The 16,773-nt window shown below is 40.2% G+C and overlaps 1 protein-coding gene across 10 annotated transcripts in view; it reads right to left on the reverse strand.

Moving 5' to 3' along the window:
* BEND7 (BEN domain containing 7) overlaps nt 1-16,773 on the reverse strand; it is an 85,043-nt gene that overhangs the window by 24,851 nt on the left and 43,419 nt on the right. For 7 of the 10 annotated variants that reach the window (XM_079769698.1, XM_079769696.1, XM_079769699.1 and 4 more), the window contains one exon: nt 12,866-13,091. In XM_079769698.1, the coding sequence (XP_079625824.1) occupies nt 12,866-13,091 (226 nt within the window). Of the gene's footprint in view, nt 1-6,145; nt 7,126-12,865; nt 13,092-16,773 lie in introns of those variants that run through there. The other 3 variants (XM_079769700.1, XR_013813455.1, XM_079769701.1) reach the window with 3 other exon arrangements.

Here is a 16,773-nt window from a genome sequence, read left to right on the forward strand (position 1 = left end):
GATACTGACCAGATGTCAAGTATATGTCTTTTTTTTTTTTTAATATATATTTTATTGATTTTTTACAGAGAGGAAGAGAGAGGGATAGAGAGTCAGAAACATCAATGAGAGAGAAACATCGATCAGCTGCCTCTTGCACACCCCCTACTGGGGATGTGCCCGCAACCAAGGTACATGCCCTTGACCGGAATCGAACCTGGGACCCTTGAGTCCGCAGGCCGACGCTCTATCCACTGAGCCAAACCGGTTTCGGCGTCAAGTATATGTCTTACATACACTCTCTGCTAGGATAAGCACCAACAGCTATCTTTAAGAGAGCTGGGGTCAGAAGGGTGAAGACATGAGGCCATCATCCTTCAGGTCTCACCTGAAATGTGACCTTTTGAGTCAAGGTCTCCCTGAGCTTGTTAACCAGTGGTTTTTAAATAATAACATCTACTGACCATCTCGACCATAAACTCAACAGGGGCAGAGATCCCCGCTCCCTTGTTCCTGGCTGGCACACAATAGGCAGCACAGAGGTGTGGTTCGTGAAAGAAGAAACCCGAGAAACTCTTCTGCTGTGTCTTGACTTGAAAGGATGGGAGAAAGAATTTCTTTGGGAAACAGCCATAGCTCTTGAACTATACTGACCCCTGAAGTTCATTTCAGGTTTGATTTAACAATAAGATTTAGCAGAGTTCATCAACGAATGCACCTAAACTGAAATCTTTAAATTAAAAGGAAAGGAAATACAGTAATACACACAAGAGTGTTCTTATTGATGAAATTAGAATACCCTACTGAATTATGTATGCAGAAGGACTGCAGGGCAGTCAGCTGGTCAAGTTGAGTAAAAGCTGACCATGATGACCATCGAGTACAAGTGCCGATCCCTGTACAGGGCTGTCACTTCCAGTTGGTTGTTGTAATGAAAAAGGCCCTAAAGATCCATACAATTGATTCCTAGTCATATTTATTTCATTCTATCAGTTTACTTTTGAGAATCAGGACAAAAATTATTGAACACAGAATCTCTGAACTGGAAGAGACTTTAAAATTTAGCCAAGCCACACTGTGTTTTTTTCTTCTTCTTTTTCTTTTCCTTTTCTTTTTTTTCCAAGAGAAGGTAATGTTTCAAGATCTTAAATGGCAGAGTCAGGAGTAAGTCCATATCCTACAATGCTCCTTTCACTGTCCCCAAACTAGTGGGACTTTGAGGTTTGAATGATCTTGTTTAATCACAGAGATTCTCAAGTATTTGAGGCCAGAGTCGTCTGGAGGGAAAGAACAACATCCCCGTCTTCCTTTGTTCGGTTTTCAGTACAATGGCACCTCTGTCTAAAACAAAGTGCCTTCAGTGGTTTCCCAAATTAAATAAAGTTAATTTTAATTTTCTTCGATTTACGAAAGCCCACAGCAGAGCTTATTTATAATACAGCTATTAGGAACATGATGGGCACTTTCTTTTGGCCAGATGAGTTACAACATATGGTTATCTAAATGTTTGGTATATTTCATGGGGATAAATTATATGTGCTAAATATTAAGATCTGGGCAACAACAAGCTCTGATGTAATGGTACCTTATTCTTTACCCCTTTTCTGGCAAAGAGACATGCTTCAGAGATTGATAGAAATTCTACTTGGAAGGCATCTTGGACATAGTACAACTCATTTATTTTACAGACCAGTAACTGAGGCTCAAGTGAAATAAAACTGAAAGATTGGGAATCATCAACTCAAATAGTTATTAGGGAAGTGGCATAAAACCACACGTACACTAACGCTCCTCTCTGCAAAGCACTGCTTTATAGAATACATGTTTCTATCGGTTCTTTATACAAATGGACGAGGAAGTACTGGGCTTTTCTCTCAGCTTTTCAAGCTAGAGTTTCTTGGTATATGAACTTTCCAAGTCATTCCGTGAGGTACTGAGTTCATCCACTAGCCAGAAGTCTGGAAGTAATAGCCACAGTACCAGAGTAAGCTATGACAGTCAGGAAGTTCAGGTACCATCCTGTCCCTCACAACTACCCCAATTCAGAGATGGCCAAGGTTGGAAGAATAAGAATGATGAGTCAGGAGAGCAGTGGTGGTGATGGGGGTCCTGCCTATGAGAATCAGGTCATCCGGTCAATACACTCATCCCATCCCTGCCACCATCAGAGTGAAGATGCCGAGCGTTGGGAACAGGCTGACGCCTCACAAGAAGGATTTTGTTTTCTGTTCTTTTTTAATGGTGGCAACTCCCTTCTAATTGAGATCAGCTCTAGGAAAATTTTGGGCTCATATTTTGAGTCTGATTATAAAAAAGTTCTCAAACATTTCTTTGATACTCTCTCTTTGAGGCACAAAGTTGCTATGATGACGTTTAAAAAAACACAAGGATGGATAAGAACACCAATGTATCAAGTCTTGAGATGGTAAAAACAGGAAGTGGCACATTAAACCTGCTTATGATTTTATTATTGGGTTTAAATAAGAATCCCACAATGCAATTATTATACTTTAACCTTCTGAAGATGATTACTTTCTGAACAAATGCATGATAAACTTCCATATTGCATGTTGTGTATGTTCCTCTTTTATAACTAACAATCAGTGCTTTTAGACCCCCCACTGAATACAAATTGGGTTTATATGTGGATCCCCTTGATATTATTTGTCGAGATTTGTACCACCCTGAAATGCTGTGCATCACTTGATTTCTGTTGCTGTGTCTCTTCAAATCTTCAAACTTCTATTCTGCCTGCTTGATTTCAGCTGCCTTCTTCCAACTTGTCGTGGAGAAGTTGTGTGGCTATCTTGGTATTTGTATCCTGCATAGATCAGTGGAGTGGAGTGGACTTTTGATTTTTAAGAAACCACCTTTTTCAGTGAAGGTAAATTGATTGCTTGATTCCCCCCATCTCTCCTTCCTGTATTTATTTAAAATGTTTTTTATTGATTTCAGAGAGAGGAAGGGAGAGGGAGAGATAGAAACATCAATGATGAGAGAGAACCATTGACTGGCTGCCTCCTGCACACCCCCTACTGGGGATCGAGCCCGCAACCCTGGCATGTGCCATGACTGGGAGTTGAACGATGACCACCTGGATCATAGGTCGATTCTCAACCACTGAGCTACACTGGCTGGACATCCCTCCTGTATTTCTTAATCATTAGTTCTGTGAGTGGCACCGTTTTATGTGCCAAGGAATAAGCAAACAAATATAGAACATCGACTCTGCCCCATAAAAGCTTACAGTCTTGTTGGAAAGACAAGATGTCCAAACATAACTAGGATGACCATATATCTTGATTTATTCAGGACAGTTGGAAATGCCTATTTTCCTAGTGAAATGATTAACAGCATCATTGTCACTCTCAAAAGTGTCCTGGTTTGGGAAACAAATGATGTAATCCTCCTCCATATAAGCCACCAATAGCAAAGCAATTTAATCAAGACTTATTTGCTGGACTGTGTACAAGTAACGTACTATAGAAATGTGGAGAAGGGGGAAATGAATGCAGTCTAGGGTAACTGGGGAAAGTCTCATGGTAGAGGTCATGAGACTTGGGCTGGACCATAAAGAATGAGTTGAATTTGTCTACAAAGAGAGGTGAGCATTGTAGCCCTGGGAATACAGCATGACTCCAAGTCTCAAAGGAGTATGTGATGCTTGAGGAATAGTGTCAACGCTGGGCTGGTTCACCGGGTAGTTCCAAGGAGAGAGAAATCCAGTTATGTGAAGTCTAGAAAAGGCCCAAGTTTGGGCTTGATTGAGTGGGCAAAGAGGAGTTAAGTAGAAAAAGGTCACAAAGTTTTGTTTTACAAATGTTACTTGGCTCTTAGTTTACAGTGTGGTTTGGAAGGGAAAAATGAAGGGCAGGGAGGATAGAGTGTATTATGGTGGTGGACGTTGATTAGACATACTGTGGTGATCATTTTGCAATATACACAAATACCAAGTCACGTTATACACCTGAAACTAATGTAATGTTATAAGTCAATTACATCTCAAAAAAGAAAAACTGTTTTGCAGAACTTCAGGGACAAGGTGATGCACAGCTGGACTAGGAGGTGTGAGAGAAGCTGAAGAGTAATGAATGAGCAAGGAAGGACACAGAGAACTGACAGGGCAGCGTTATTAAGCAGGAGTAGCAGTAAAGGAAAAAAAGGCATTGATGCTGATTCTGAGCTTTCAAAGTTACAAAATAGGAGAATGTTGATGTCTTTGTCAAAAAGAATGTGGTTGCAAGGGGTGTCAGTGTCAGAAGCCCCATCCACCTTCCAGGTGTGTGTGGGTAAGAAGGACCACACCAGTTCCTTGGAAAGAGGCCAGGACAGGCCCCAAGCCCTGTGATTAAGTTGGAATGTCCTGCATGTCTTAGTCCCCACTGTCAACCATCTCATTTACTCCTCACTTCTGTCTACATTTCTAATTGGGATTTGTCCCCACTTAGTTGTACCTAACAAGCTGATTTAAAATAGTGCATGTGGTGATAAAGAGGTGTGGGGAAGGATCTACTTAAACTAACCAATACTGAACTGACTTGTGCGAAAGGGCAGGGCTGATAAGGGGACGCTAACTGAGGTTCTGAGTAAAACCAGGAGTTGGCCTTGGAGAGGAGTCAAAATCTAACCAAGAGCCAGATGCAAGGAAGGACCGGGAAATGCAGTCCATGGAACAGACGACTTGACTGTAGGGCGGTCAGTGGGAAAACCTGACTAATTCTAAGAGGCAGCACCTCTCTCTTACAGGTGTTTTTAAGCTGACAGATGCAGCCACGCTTGCTCTTATTCAAAGATGTCTTAAAGGCAGCCAAAATCGATGCAACTGTCAGTTTAATATTAAATGGGGGGCTATGGATTTTTAAGGTATTTCCTTAATAGAAGCTGACATACATCTTTTTTTTTTTTTTTTGTGGGTTCATCATTAGCCAATAGTACTACAGTGACTACAAACATCCCCTGATCATTTGTATATGCACCTTTAGGGCAAAAACATAAGCCAAGTTCAGTTCTTGAGTCTCTCAGATTTTTGATGCATACCTTGTATGAGATAGTCAATAATTGTTCATGGAATGGAAACATTTGCCAGATTAATGGTACCAACTATAGGTCCAGGAGAAAAGCTATGAAGAATGTAATGTAGCCAATTCTAGACATACTATACAATTCTGCTTCCCTGTAATGAAAAAGAAAATAAGAGACATGTGGCATTACCTCAAGATGCTGGTGAGCATCTCAGATCAGCCAAACAATTCAGGGATTTAAAGAAGAACGAGATGGGTTGTGCAGAAAACACTGCTTTCTATGTTCATGGCCATGGCTAGCCCATATGGTGCCATTCATAAAGGTGTCCCTTCCTTAGGACATTTTGCTGGCATCTGCCAGAAAACTGTCATAATAAATTTGCAAACTAACAATATCAACAAGGGGAAGAGTGCCGTAATGTGGAATGCAGTCATGCTGGCCCTGTCCTCCATGCTACAGAAATGGCTCTCTCTCTCTCTCTCTCTTTGTTAATCCCCCCTCCGCCCCTCGCCCCCCAGGGTATCTTTTCCAATGATTTTTAGAGAGAGTGAAAGAGAGGGAGGGAGGGAAGGAGGGAGAAAGGGAGGGAGGAAGGAAGGGAGGAAGGGAGGGAGGGAGGGAGGGAGGGAGGGAGGGAGGGAGAGAGAGAGAGAGAGAGAGAGAGAGAGAGAGAGAGAGAGAGAGAGAGGCATCGATGTGAGACACATCAACTGGTTGCCTCCCTCACATGTCCCAACTGGGGCTGGGGCTCAAACCTGCAACCCAAGTATGTGCCCTTGACCAGGAATTGAACCTGAGACTCTTCGGTGAGCAGGCCGACGCTCTAAGCACTGACCAAACCCACCAGGGCAGAAACATCTCTCTTTTGACAGAAAGCTGTTTTTGTCAACTCTGACAGTGGTGTTAAAACCCAGGTTTTCTAAGAATTCAGTAAATGGGAATTAAGTTGAATCCTTGCAAGTTAATCCACAACTGGATCCCATCCATTATATGACAGGCTAAAGAAAGATCAAGAAAAGCCATATCCTTCTTCTTAACATATTTCTCTACATTTCCATTTGTTCCTTATGTACCAAGAAGATGGATCTCTAACTTTGAGGAAAAAAAGATTCCTTTTCTGGGCTTAGGGAAAGCCAGTGACAAAGCAGGGACAATCTTTTGACTTGCTGTGGCCCTAATTCCAAGGGTCTGATTCCTTAGGTCTGGGATGGGTCCTAGGAAACTTTCAGAAGCAACTTTAAGAAGCACAGCTCTGGTTGAAAATCCCTGGGTATAAACTGTATTTGCATCCATTTCATTGGTGACTACAATGAATTTAAGTATCTGAAGGTAAACAGTTGCTGAGGACTCAAACTCTATCACTAAGAAAAGACTTTAAACAGTTCTGGGGCAAAAGGCTTTCACCCAATGCTTTATTTAATTTAAGCGTCATTAAACTTATTCCATGGTTAAGCTTTTTCCGTTTTCTTTGCATTTGATACACTGCTCCCCCTTTAAGGTCTGGTCTACATGTCACTTATTCCTGAGGTCTTCTCCTGAGGGATTTACGTCCTCTATGCTTTCCTCTCATTCCATACTGGGCACCTGACATGTTGTTTTCCTACCTGGGAGTATGCTTCTGTGTTATGGCTCACTGATGACGGTCTAGAGAATGCACATTCCTTAAGGTCAGGGGCCACGTCCTATTTGCCTTTATGCCACTAGTTCCTCCCTCACAGTGAGTGGACAGTACACATTAGTGTTGTGACAGAAACTTCACGCCTGCTGAGGATTTTTAAGTCTGCAAGGTCAATGAAAGTCCTGCAAACACTTCGGTGTTTTCATGACTCATCCAGTACTGGAAAAGCAGCAAAGACCACGTCTTCTGTATCACACTGCTCGGTGAAGAAGCTTGGTTTCAAATACGCAATCGGGGAGACTGGCGGAGAACTGGCCTAGAGTGGAGACTACATTTTTTTCAAGGCTGCAATGACAAGGCCATAAAGAAAACAACACGGCGTTTGTTTGGTGCTTCGTCCGTTCAAGTCGTGCTGACGCCTGGAACGCCTTCCTTCCAGCACGGTGAAGCAGGCAGTCCCAGTCAAGTCCTGGAGAGGCACTGCGGGCAAGTCTGAAGCCAGGACCCTTTGTGACATGACAGAAAAAATCATTTTAAGCCCCAGAGCTTCAAAGGATGAGGGCCGCTGACACATGCTATTTTCCCCTTTGTTCCAGGAGAGAAGTAGGGCAGCCTGCAGAAAATGGGGTGCCCTTAAGGAACAGCGTAAGGAAGAGTTTCACAGGAGGGCTATCGCACGTGGCCCGAATGGGCTGTTAGGATCAGGAGCTGGGGTGGCAGTGCTTCTCCAGGGTGGTCTGAACACCCGTGTCAGTCACCTGCAGCTGCTTGTACAAGTCAGATTTCTGGGGCTACCTATGAAATAACTCTCTAAGGATGCAACCTGAAAATCTGAATTTTGAACCAATACCTCAGGTAAGGCTGATGCACACTAGAATATGAAAGCTGCTGTGAAGGGATTGAACATATGCTCTTCGTATAGAATGGCCAAGAGTCAACATCACCTCTCTGTCACTGGGCCACATGAAAAGTGGGAAGATAAAAACAACCACCATTGGGCAGGAGTTATAAACAGAGCGGAGAGACAAGCTATGTGTCTGATGTCATATATTATTTTGTTGTTATATACTAGGAAGCTCTATCCTGTTTGAAGCTGATCTGATTTGTAAAAATATGAGCAGATGAGTTGACAATGATTATTCATCTTCCAAAAGGATTTTTGAATTAAAGCATTCATCAATGGGTTCCAACTGCCAAACAATTAAACTAGAATTTAATTTACATCCTTTGAAAGACTACTTAGATGCAGTGTGACTTCCAAGCTCTTTCTTTGTGGTTCTATGTCCTAGGAGAGTCTCAGAAGTGTCTCCTTCCTGAGGGAAGGGGGTCATACTTCTGTTTTCCTCCCTGCATGATGGGCCTGATTCTCACTGTCTTCAAGGAAAGACCTGCCCTGGAAGCTAGTGAATAAGTTAAGGCATGGCTGTACTTTACCCTCAAATTCACTTTAAGTATGCTCTGCATATACAACAATTGACTGGTTGTTTTAAGTAAGTAATATGACAGTCTTCTAGTGAAATTTCTAAAGAATCCAAAATGCTAAATTTTAAGATAGAAATTTAAAATTGGGATTCCTTTCTTCCTTTTCAAATACTCCTAAAAGGAATGAAACATGCGACAGTGGCTTTAGGGTCAGAGAGGCCTGGGGTTAAATTCTGGCTCTACCACTTACTAGCTGTTTAAGTTAATTAAAGTAAGTTTAATTTCTCATAGTCTTAGTTTCCTCTCCTGTAAGTGAAAATAAAATCAACATTGTAAGGATATTCAAATGCAAGATGATATTTCAGCCTCGTTCTTACAGAGAGTTCTGAGAAAACCCAGAAGTTACTATCAAGAAATAACAAGTCAGATGTAAATTATACCCCAACCAAATTAATTTAGGTCTATGTGAGATTAAGATAGAAAAAAGCTATTCCCTTTTCTTGATTAAATCCAAGGAAATGAACAATGACAGGCAGTCAAAATAAAAAAGGAAGGTTTTCTAAAGTGACAAAATGGGCTCTGTAAGTCTTGAGAGATGCTGAAATGAAATGAGAGGTTTTGGTGGTCAGTTCAGCAGAGCCTATGAAGGGGGCAGTAAACTGTAGTCAGTGCTTTCTAATCCTATATAATAAAACCCTAATATGCAAATCACCTGAACAACCAGTCGCTCTGATGCGCACTGACCACCAGGGGGAAGATGCTCAACGCAGGAGCTGCCCCCAGCCCACAGGCCCCAGGCCAGCCAAGGTGGGTGCCAGTTGGCCTCCCTGTCCTCCGATTGCCCTGCTCCACAGAGGGAGGCGACTGATGGCGGCGGGGCGATCGGGGTGGGGGGGGTGGAGGGGTGGGGGAGGTGGGGCCAGCCAGCGGGTGGGCCGGTGCTGCCCCTAGATCACCCCACCGGGTAGCCCCACAGATCAGCCCTGATCTCCAGCCAGGCCTAGGGACCCTACCCATGCACAAGTTTTGTGCATCGGGCCTCTAGTCTTGTCAGAGCACAGTTCAGTTTGGAGTACACCATCCAAGGAGTGCTCCCTCCCAGGGCTGCTCTGATGCCTGGTGTGTGCCTTGGCAGACCATCATACTGACCGCTCCCCAGGAGAACAGCAGTGTGTATAGCAGGTGTGTGTTGCCTGGAGTAAAATAAAGAGCAGTTGACCAGTTCTTTAACTTGACAAGCATATGTAATTTCCGTTGAATGTAAGAGGATTTAAGAATCTAATGTAGTTTGATACTAATAAAACTTTCTCAGCCAATGTCTATGAAGCTGAACTAAAAACCATAACCCACGTTCTAAAAATGGCTTTGCAGTAACTCTATTTTCTGCAGAGCATTCAGAGATCCAATGATTCCATCACTGTTTAGGTGGCTCTAACTCATGGTCTCCTGGTAAATGATATCAAGAATCAGATGGTCTTCAGCAGGTACAGCATGAAGTGAGCAGAGCATAACAGGGCACTAACCTCCCCTTCTGTTTCTGGCTGTAAAACAATTCCCAATTAAATCAAAGATGCTAAACTATCCTCAGCACTAAGACCTCAGACTCCACTTAATAAGAGCATACATTGCTTCTTCCCAGATGAACTCAAAGGTGTACTACTCATTAAGGATCCGTGGGTCATACCTACAAATGAATTTTTAATGAATTACCAATATCTGTTAGCCATCATAAAACAGATGAGACTGTGAAAAGTGTGATCTCTACAAAGAGGATTCTATTTTATTTTCAAGATACTGTCATGGGGAATATTAATTATCACTACAGAGAGCTCTATATTTATTACACAATAAATTCTTTTCTTTTTCAGTCCATTTCTGTTCCTATTTATAAGCATTTTAGAGGTTTCCATTCACTTCTTTTCCCATTGCTGTCTTAGCCAACCTAATCACTTTGAAAGAAAATCCAGGCTCCACTGTTATTTTTATTTCTCAGATTTTATAAAATCTACCATTCTTTGTATATTCCTATGTTGTAGAATGTTTCACATTAATACAGTATTGGTGCATTATCTCAAAAGACAGAGAAAGGAAGACTGAATATTTAATATTTGCAAAATATTTTCAAAGTCTGCAGTAGTAACACAAGTAGCCTTGTCACTATTATGTAGAAAGAAATGATTTTTATCACTTTCCCAGTTTGCTCAGGTTCAAAAGACCTGGGTTAGGGAAATAAATTTTTCTTTTTCTCTCTACTAATAGCAAGAAAAACGGAATATAATTATTCTAAAAGACCTTCAATTAATAGCTACTTCCAAAAATCACTTTATATTATAATATGTAGGTTAATAAACTTTTAAAGTATAATATGTAAAGGAAAAAAGTATTAGGGAATTAAGAGAAATGTATTCAAATTTATATTCAATTTTGGTTTCTTTTTTTTTTTTTTTTTGCTTTCATGACAATTTATTAACCGGTAGAAATTTATAACAATGTTTTGATATTGATCATTACAAATGAGTTGTGAGAAGACAAAAGGATACATGTTGAGTGCTAGACCCAATAGGTCAATAAATTTAGGCTAAAGTCAAGATGAAAAATAAAATCCTTTCTATCCACTCACCTGATGTGTATTTTCAGAAATCCTATTCTGTACAAAGCTCAGTAAAGTGCAACAAGTAATAAAAAATATTTAAGACAAAGCTTGTCCTCAAGATACTTACAAGAAATAATCAGAATCAATCAGGTGAGAATGCTAGCTGACCAGTAAGTACAAAGAGAACGTTCTTGTAAGAAAGACAAACTATAGCGCATTCATACTTTAAATAAAGATTGTAGGAAAGTACACAGTAACCTCTGCAGGGTGAAATTATGGAGGCCTTTCAGCTTTCCATACCTTTTTTATGGTTTGGAATTTTTACAAACATGTATTATTTTTGTAATCAGGAAAAAACAAAAAAAATGTCTATGAATAATCACTGCAAGGAAACAAATGAATATATATTTGTTGACTTAGGTTGTTGGTGGCTTATGGGTAGATTTCTGCCTATTTCCTAGTTATTTTGTTGTTCTAAAATAATTTTAATGCAAATTTAATTCAATAATATAAGTGTATAGAAACTTTAAGTTCTTTGATTTGAATAACTTTTATTATGCAAAGGGAGCAGAAACCTCATTGCCATATTTATTTCTAGCTAACGAGTAGGGCTGTGAAGAAAATTAAGGCATCTTCTCTATTTCTGTTTATAATACACATTTTTAAACTACTGTGTGATGTCCAGTTAGCTTGAAAACAGTAGTATAAACCCATATTAGTCTATTAGTAATGATATGTTTCATCACCATCTACTATTAGGGTAACTCTGCTATTGTTAAATTGGAACATGGTCATTTATGTTTCCCAATTTCCAAACACTTTTATAATCTTAATATACTGTCCCCCCTAAAAAAGAAAATTAAAACAAATCCTGGCTCCAATTCAGTGTTTCAAAGCTTCAGCAATGAAAACAGCACCAGCTTTGACCTTCCTGTCTCCCGCAGCCACGTTAAATCTTCACCTCAAGTCCTGCTCACCACTGACCATTCCCAAAGTCTGCAATCTTTTTAGTGTCACTTCAGGCCAAATCATTCTTTTCAGAAATGACACCGATTGTGATATCTCTGTAGTTTTTCTTACTTAGTACAACTCAACTATCACTTCTAAGTGAAAAAAATTCTGTTGGAGAATGAAAAATTTTCTGTTAATGAAGGCTTATGTCCTTCTGGCCATAACAAAAGGTGTCTGGAACTTGCTGACTCCATTTAAAAATCATAATACTTTGTGAAGTTCATTGTAGGTTTCCAAGTATCCTTCAGTACTATTAAATTACTTTGCTCATTTTGCACAATAACGGGCCCAGGGGTGGGGAGGAAAGGGCCTCTGCATCCAGTCCCAGTCCACAAGCCAAAAATGCAGGAACTGAGGCAGTGATTCTACTCATCATTAAGGCCTGATGCACAATTCCATTTTCATGGTAGTTGTGTTTTAGTTGAGAATTCATTTACATTCCTTTAAAAATAACACTTATATACTTTACTTCTATTACCTAAAATAACATTTATCAGAGCCCTAAGCAAGAACATTTTAAAATTAAGAAATAGGTCTAGGATATGGTTCTGGATATAAATGAGTATCGACTCATACATGCACCTGCATGGCTATTGTAATGCGGTGGAATTCAGACACATGTTCACAGGGGCTGAAGGGAAGACACCCATGGTCTTCTTTGCATGTACCTGGCATGACTCCATGTCACAAAGCCAGGAGAGCAGAGGAGACCAGAGTGTGTAGAGACGCACAGGGTTTGGTTTCATAGTGGGTTCATTTACATTTAAAACGTCTTTGGAAGCAATGACCTTCTAAAAGCAACTTCTGACCTTTGGAGACAACAGTTTTACTTTATTTTCAAAAAAACATCATAGCTTTATTCTTATTTACAATTAAAAATTTAAGGTGAAATTTGATGAAGTTCTTAGAAATTACTGAGAGGAAAAATATCTTCATTTTAAAAATCGATTAAGAATCTACTTCTTTTTAGTTCTGCAGCAGATTACACTAGCTCTTAAATTGTTGTTTTAACAGATGAACATCACTAGAACATTACCAAATACTAGTGGTATTTAGAGTGGTGAGTTACAGAGCTCACACTCAAAAACCATGCCAGTGGGTAAATTGCCAACGGCCTATTAAATGAGCCTCTACTTAGTCTACTATAGTTTCAGCTGCATCTTTATGGAATGAAACAAAGCTCAACAAAGAACCCATAAAATGAAATGATGCAGACCAACCTTTTATTGCACCCACAATATTTTGGTCTAGTCCTTTCCGGTTGTCATTGAGTCCTCTTTTCCTCTTCCCATTGGGTAAGGAGTTAGCCAAAGTCTTGTCATCAAAAAACGCACACACCAGTTTTCTAAACAGAAGGCTTCCTGAGCGAGTGTAGTTTGACAATATAGAGTCCAGCTGAGATTTAGGCATAAACACATCAAAGCCTTCAGCAAGTTGCACTTCTGGCTACCAAAAGAACATAAATATTTTATTAAAAGCAAGATTTGAAGCATGTGACTTTGGGCATATGTGCAACAAATAAGCATTACTAGCCATTACAATGTCCATAGCCTATGAACCACACAGTCTCATCTCAGCTTTGTGTGTCGGTATTTGCAATTTACAAAACCAATTACTAGTTATAATTCACAAAACAAGATGCTTTAATTTCAATGTTATGTCTTGTCAAAAGCAATGGAAGGAGTACACTGAAAAAGCATTCTTGTCTTTAGATTTAGCCAAGGGAAAGCCGGGTAATCACAAATCACATAATTCTAGAGCTACAGGGGACTTGAGACTTCTGGGTGAAACACCCTCATTTTTTAAATGAAGGAACTCAGGCCCAAATGACTTAAAAATAATTTAAATATACTCAGTGCCTTACAGTTGACAGATCACTTTCTCCTACATGAAACAACTGAATTTCATTTGCTAAGGACACAAATAAGAGACTCTCCCATATGTCCCATGCTCTTTGTACTAGGCCAATAGTTTTTAGCTACAGAACTGTGTTATTTCTCTCCAATGAAAACTCATGTAAACTAATATATGAAATAAATGTAAATGATAGACAGGTGCCCCAGGCAGTTTAAATCTACCCGACCCCTAGTTTTGGAAGGAGTGTGAAGCTATACCCAGAGCACCAATGGAAAACGAATGCATCAGTCACACTGCTTCCCTGTCAGGGATTCCGTGACTGGGACACTGGACCGGAAGATCTACACGGTGCCTTTCAACTTAGACTCTACTGAATATGCTCAGACACTAAGAACACATTCTCTGCCACCACGACATGAATGTTTATAACTCGCCTTTCATCTTTACACTCGTTCACATCATTTCCTTTTCAAAACCTTTTCTAACTCCTTCCTTCCCTAGGAGGTGGCTGTGTGTTCTTTGTCACCACTAATTATCTGACACACTTACATAATTGTATTTATTACACTGTATTAAAATTATTTATTAGACTGTGGTCCTTCCTGATGCCTGGAACTCCAACTTTGTATCTGTAGGGTTTGGCACATAGTAAGCACTCAATAAATTCTTGTCCAATGAATAAAAACTTCATTAGTCATAATCTGTTGGTCATAACGTGACTTTAAAATAACTTTAATATGAAGAAATGCAACTGGTAAACTTTCCTTTAAAAAAAAGGTCAGAAGGAAATCTCAAGTAACATGTATTAGAAAAGCTTATTCTCAGTTTTCATATTTATTACTTTGCAAATCTGGCACTACTTTAGATTTTTCTAAATCATATTAGAAACATGAGGATTTGGGATTATTTCTTCTCCTGGAGAGAAAAATTAGAATTATTATTTTTGTTTGTCCTATTGCTTTTCAAAAGGCCTAGCACATTATGGTCAGAGTAAAGAGGGAGCAGAGAAGGGCTTAAATTATTCAGATGATGTGGGAAGGAGTTTGGGCCCTGCCCCTCCCAAATGGAATTCCCGACTGCGTGGTCCAGAAAGACATCTCATTTCTCAGCTTCACTCTGCCCCTCAACGTTTGGTTTCTGAATGCTTGGTAAACATCACTATGAAAACAGTGCTGTCAGACTGATTCCTGACTTTTGCATCTTGCTTCTGGTAAAGGTCGAAGAGGAGGCAGATGGGAGCTGGGGCTGGACCCCGACTCCTGGAGCAGAAGCTGGCACACCCCAGGCATGCGGTGCACATTTGTCAAATGATTCAACGTAGAAATATTAGGGTTGAGAGAATTTTACCACCATAATCTCAGACGAAGTTTTGTTCATAAGCAGACTTTTATTTTGCACATTCTATGGCTGCAAATTTTAAATGAACTGATTGCAGATTTTTGCTAAGTGCTTCTGTATCATCTGAAAGCCATGAAAAAAAAAAAAAAAGAATCCCTGCCTACTTTGTAGGAATAGCTACTCCCAACTATTTGAGGGTCTAGGGAGAAACAGACGCTCTTAAATTTGCAAGAGGGAATGGAAAGATGCCAACCTGTCTCATTCCCGTGACTCTGAAACCATCACACAGGCTCTGAACACTCAGCCACCTGACCTCTGGGACTCCCAGAACCTCCCCTGCGACTCACCTTGTAGGACTTGGTTTCCTAGCCACCAGGCAGAACTAGCCCCTCCCTTCTCCGCGCACTTACAGTATTTCCTATGCGCTATGTTTATGGCCCTTTCCACACTGCATCAATCTAGTTGGGAGTTTGTGTTTCTCATCAGACTGTGCACTCTTTTGTATTCGGACTGCCAACCCTCCAGTTAGTGCCTGATAGATATTTGTTAGAACACACAAAAAAAGCTATGTAGAAATTCATTCAACGTGACTAGTATTTTGCAATTTTTTATCCCTGTATAAATGAAGAAGTGGGTTTGAAAGTCTGAATCGTGGTTCGGTATCCCAGTCTTTTCCTAATAGTACCTGCACTAACTCAGAGCAGAGTACCCAGAGAACACGGACCTGCCTGAATCAGTATCTATTTATTGAGCACCCTCCGTGTGTAAGGAGTTTAAGGTCGGACTCAGCAGATGAGACACATACACAAATACCTACCCTGCCTGCAAAGTAGAAAGTGGTAAGTGTTACGTATGAGAGAGGTACACAGCATTAGGCAGCATTTGACTGGTGAGGAGTGAAGGAGTACAGGAGGGGACAGGATAGCATTTCATCAGGCCCTGGATATAGGATTTAGGGGGCAGAGATGCGGTTGCTGATTCTGCCATCTGCTGTGAGTCCTAAATCTAAATATCTGGAAGTTTCTATGGAGCCAAGAGACTCCCTGTGAGATCATAATAGTATTTTGATTTCTGAGACACTATCCCAAAACAGAAGTTGTCAATGCTTCCTGTTCCACTTTCTATTGCCAGAAAAATATTTTTTGCAGCATTCTTTCCAGATCAAGGAACATGAACTCGCCCCGTTATGCACCCTGTATAAGGGAGTCAGTTTTGCTAGTTGAGGCAGCAGCCAGCAGCAGCCAGAGCAAAGGTGACGAATCTCTGCCCCCTTCTTGCTCTTCAGGTCCTTTCTCCTATGCAGATTTCTTAGCTGGCGGTGAATGAACACCAACATTACATCTACAACACAACACAATGCAAACCAATTTCTTAAAAATAGCTTCACTTTCTGAGATAATGACGAAAAGATAATCTCAAATTTTCACATGAAATCTTTTTATTTTCTCCATTTTATAAATATAACCACACAATGGATTAATATGATCTAATGACCCACATCTTTGTATATATATATTTAAAAATAGGCTAAACTCTTTAATTGTATCTTTGAATCTCTTTTTTGTTTACTGTCTCTAGTTTAAATGAGATCTCTCTGCTTACTAATCATGGCTATGACAGAAACCAGCATTCCAAATGAATATCCTTTTAAAAACTAGACTTCCTTGGACATTATCACTATTTGATACTCCCATGAAGACAGATAGTTAGCACACCAATTTTCAGACTCTATTCATTACTGAAGTAATAAGTTTCACTATATTCTATTGAGTACTTAAGATCTTTGAATGGTGACATCCCAAGTGTGGGGCATAATTTATGACACTTATAGTCATTATTTTAAGAGCTAAGAGTCTGAATTCCCACTATAAATTTGGATTTTCATGCATCCCATGTACCTCAGCCACTCAGCACAATAATGTATCACATGTTG

The sequence above is a fragment of the Cnephaeus nilssonii genome (assembly GCF_951640355.1).
Source record: "Cnephaeus nilssonii genome assembly, chromosome: 4".
In the NCBI taxonomy this organism is placed as follows: Eukaryota; Metazoa; Chordata; class Mammalia; order Chiroptera; family Vespertilionidae; genus Cnephaeus; species Cnephaeus nilssonii.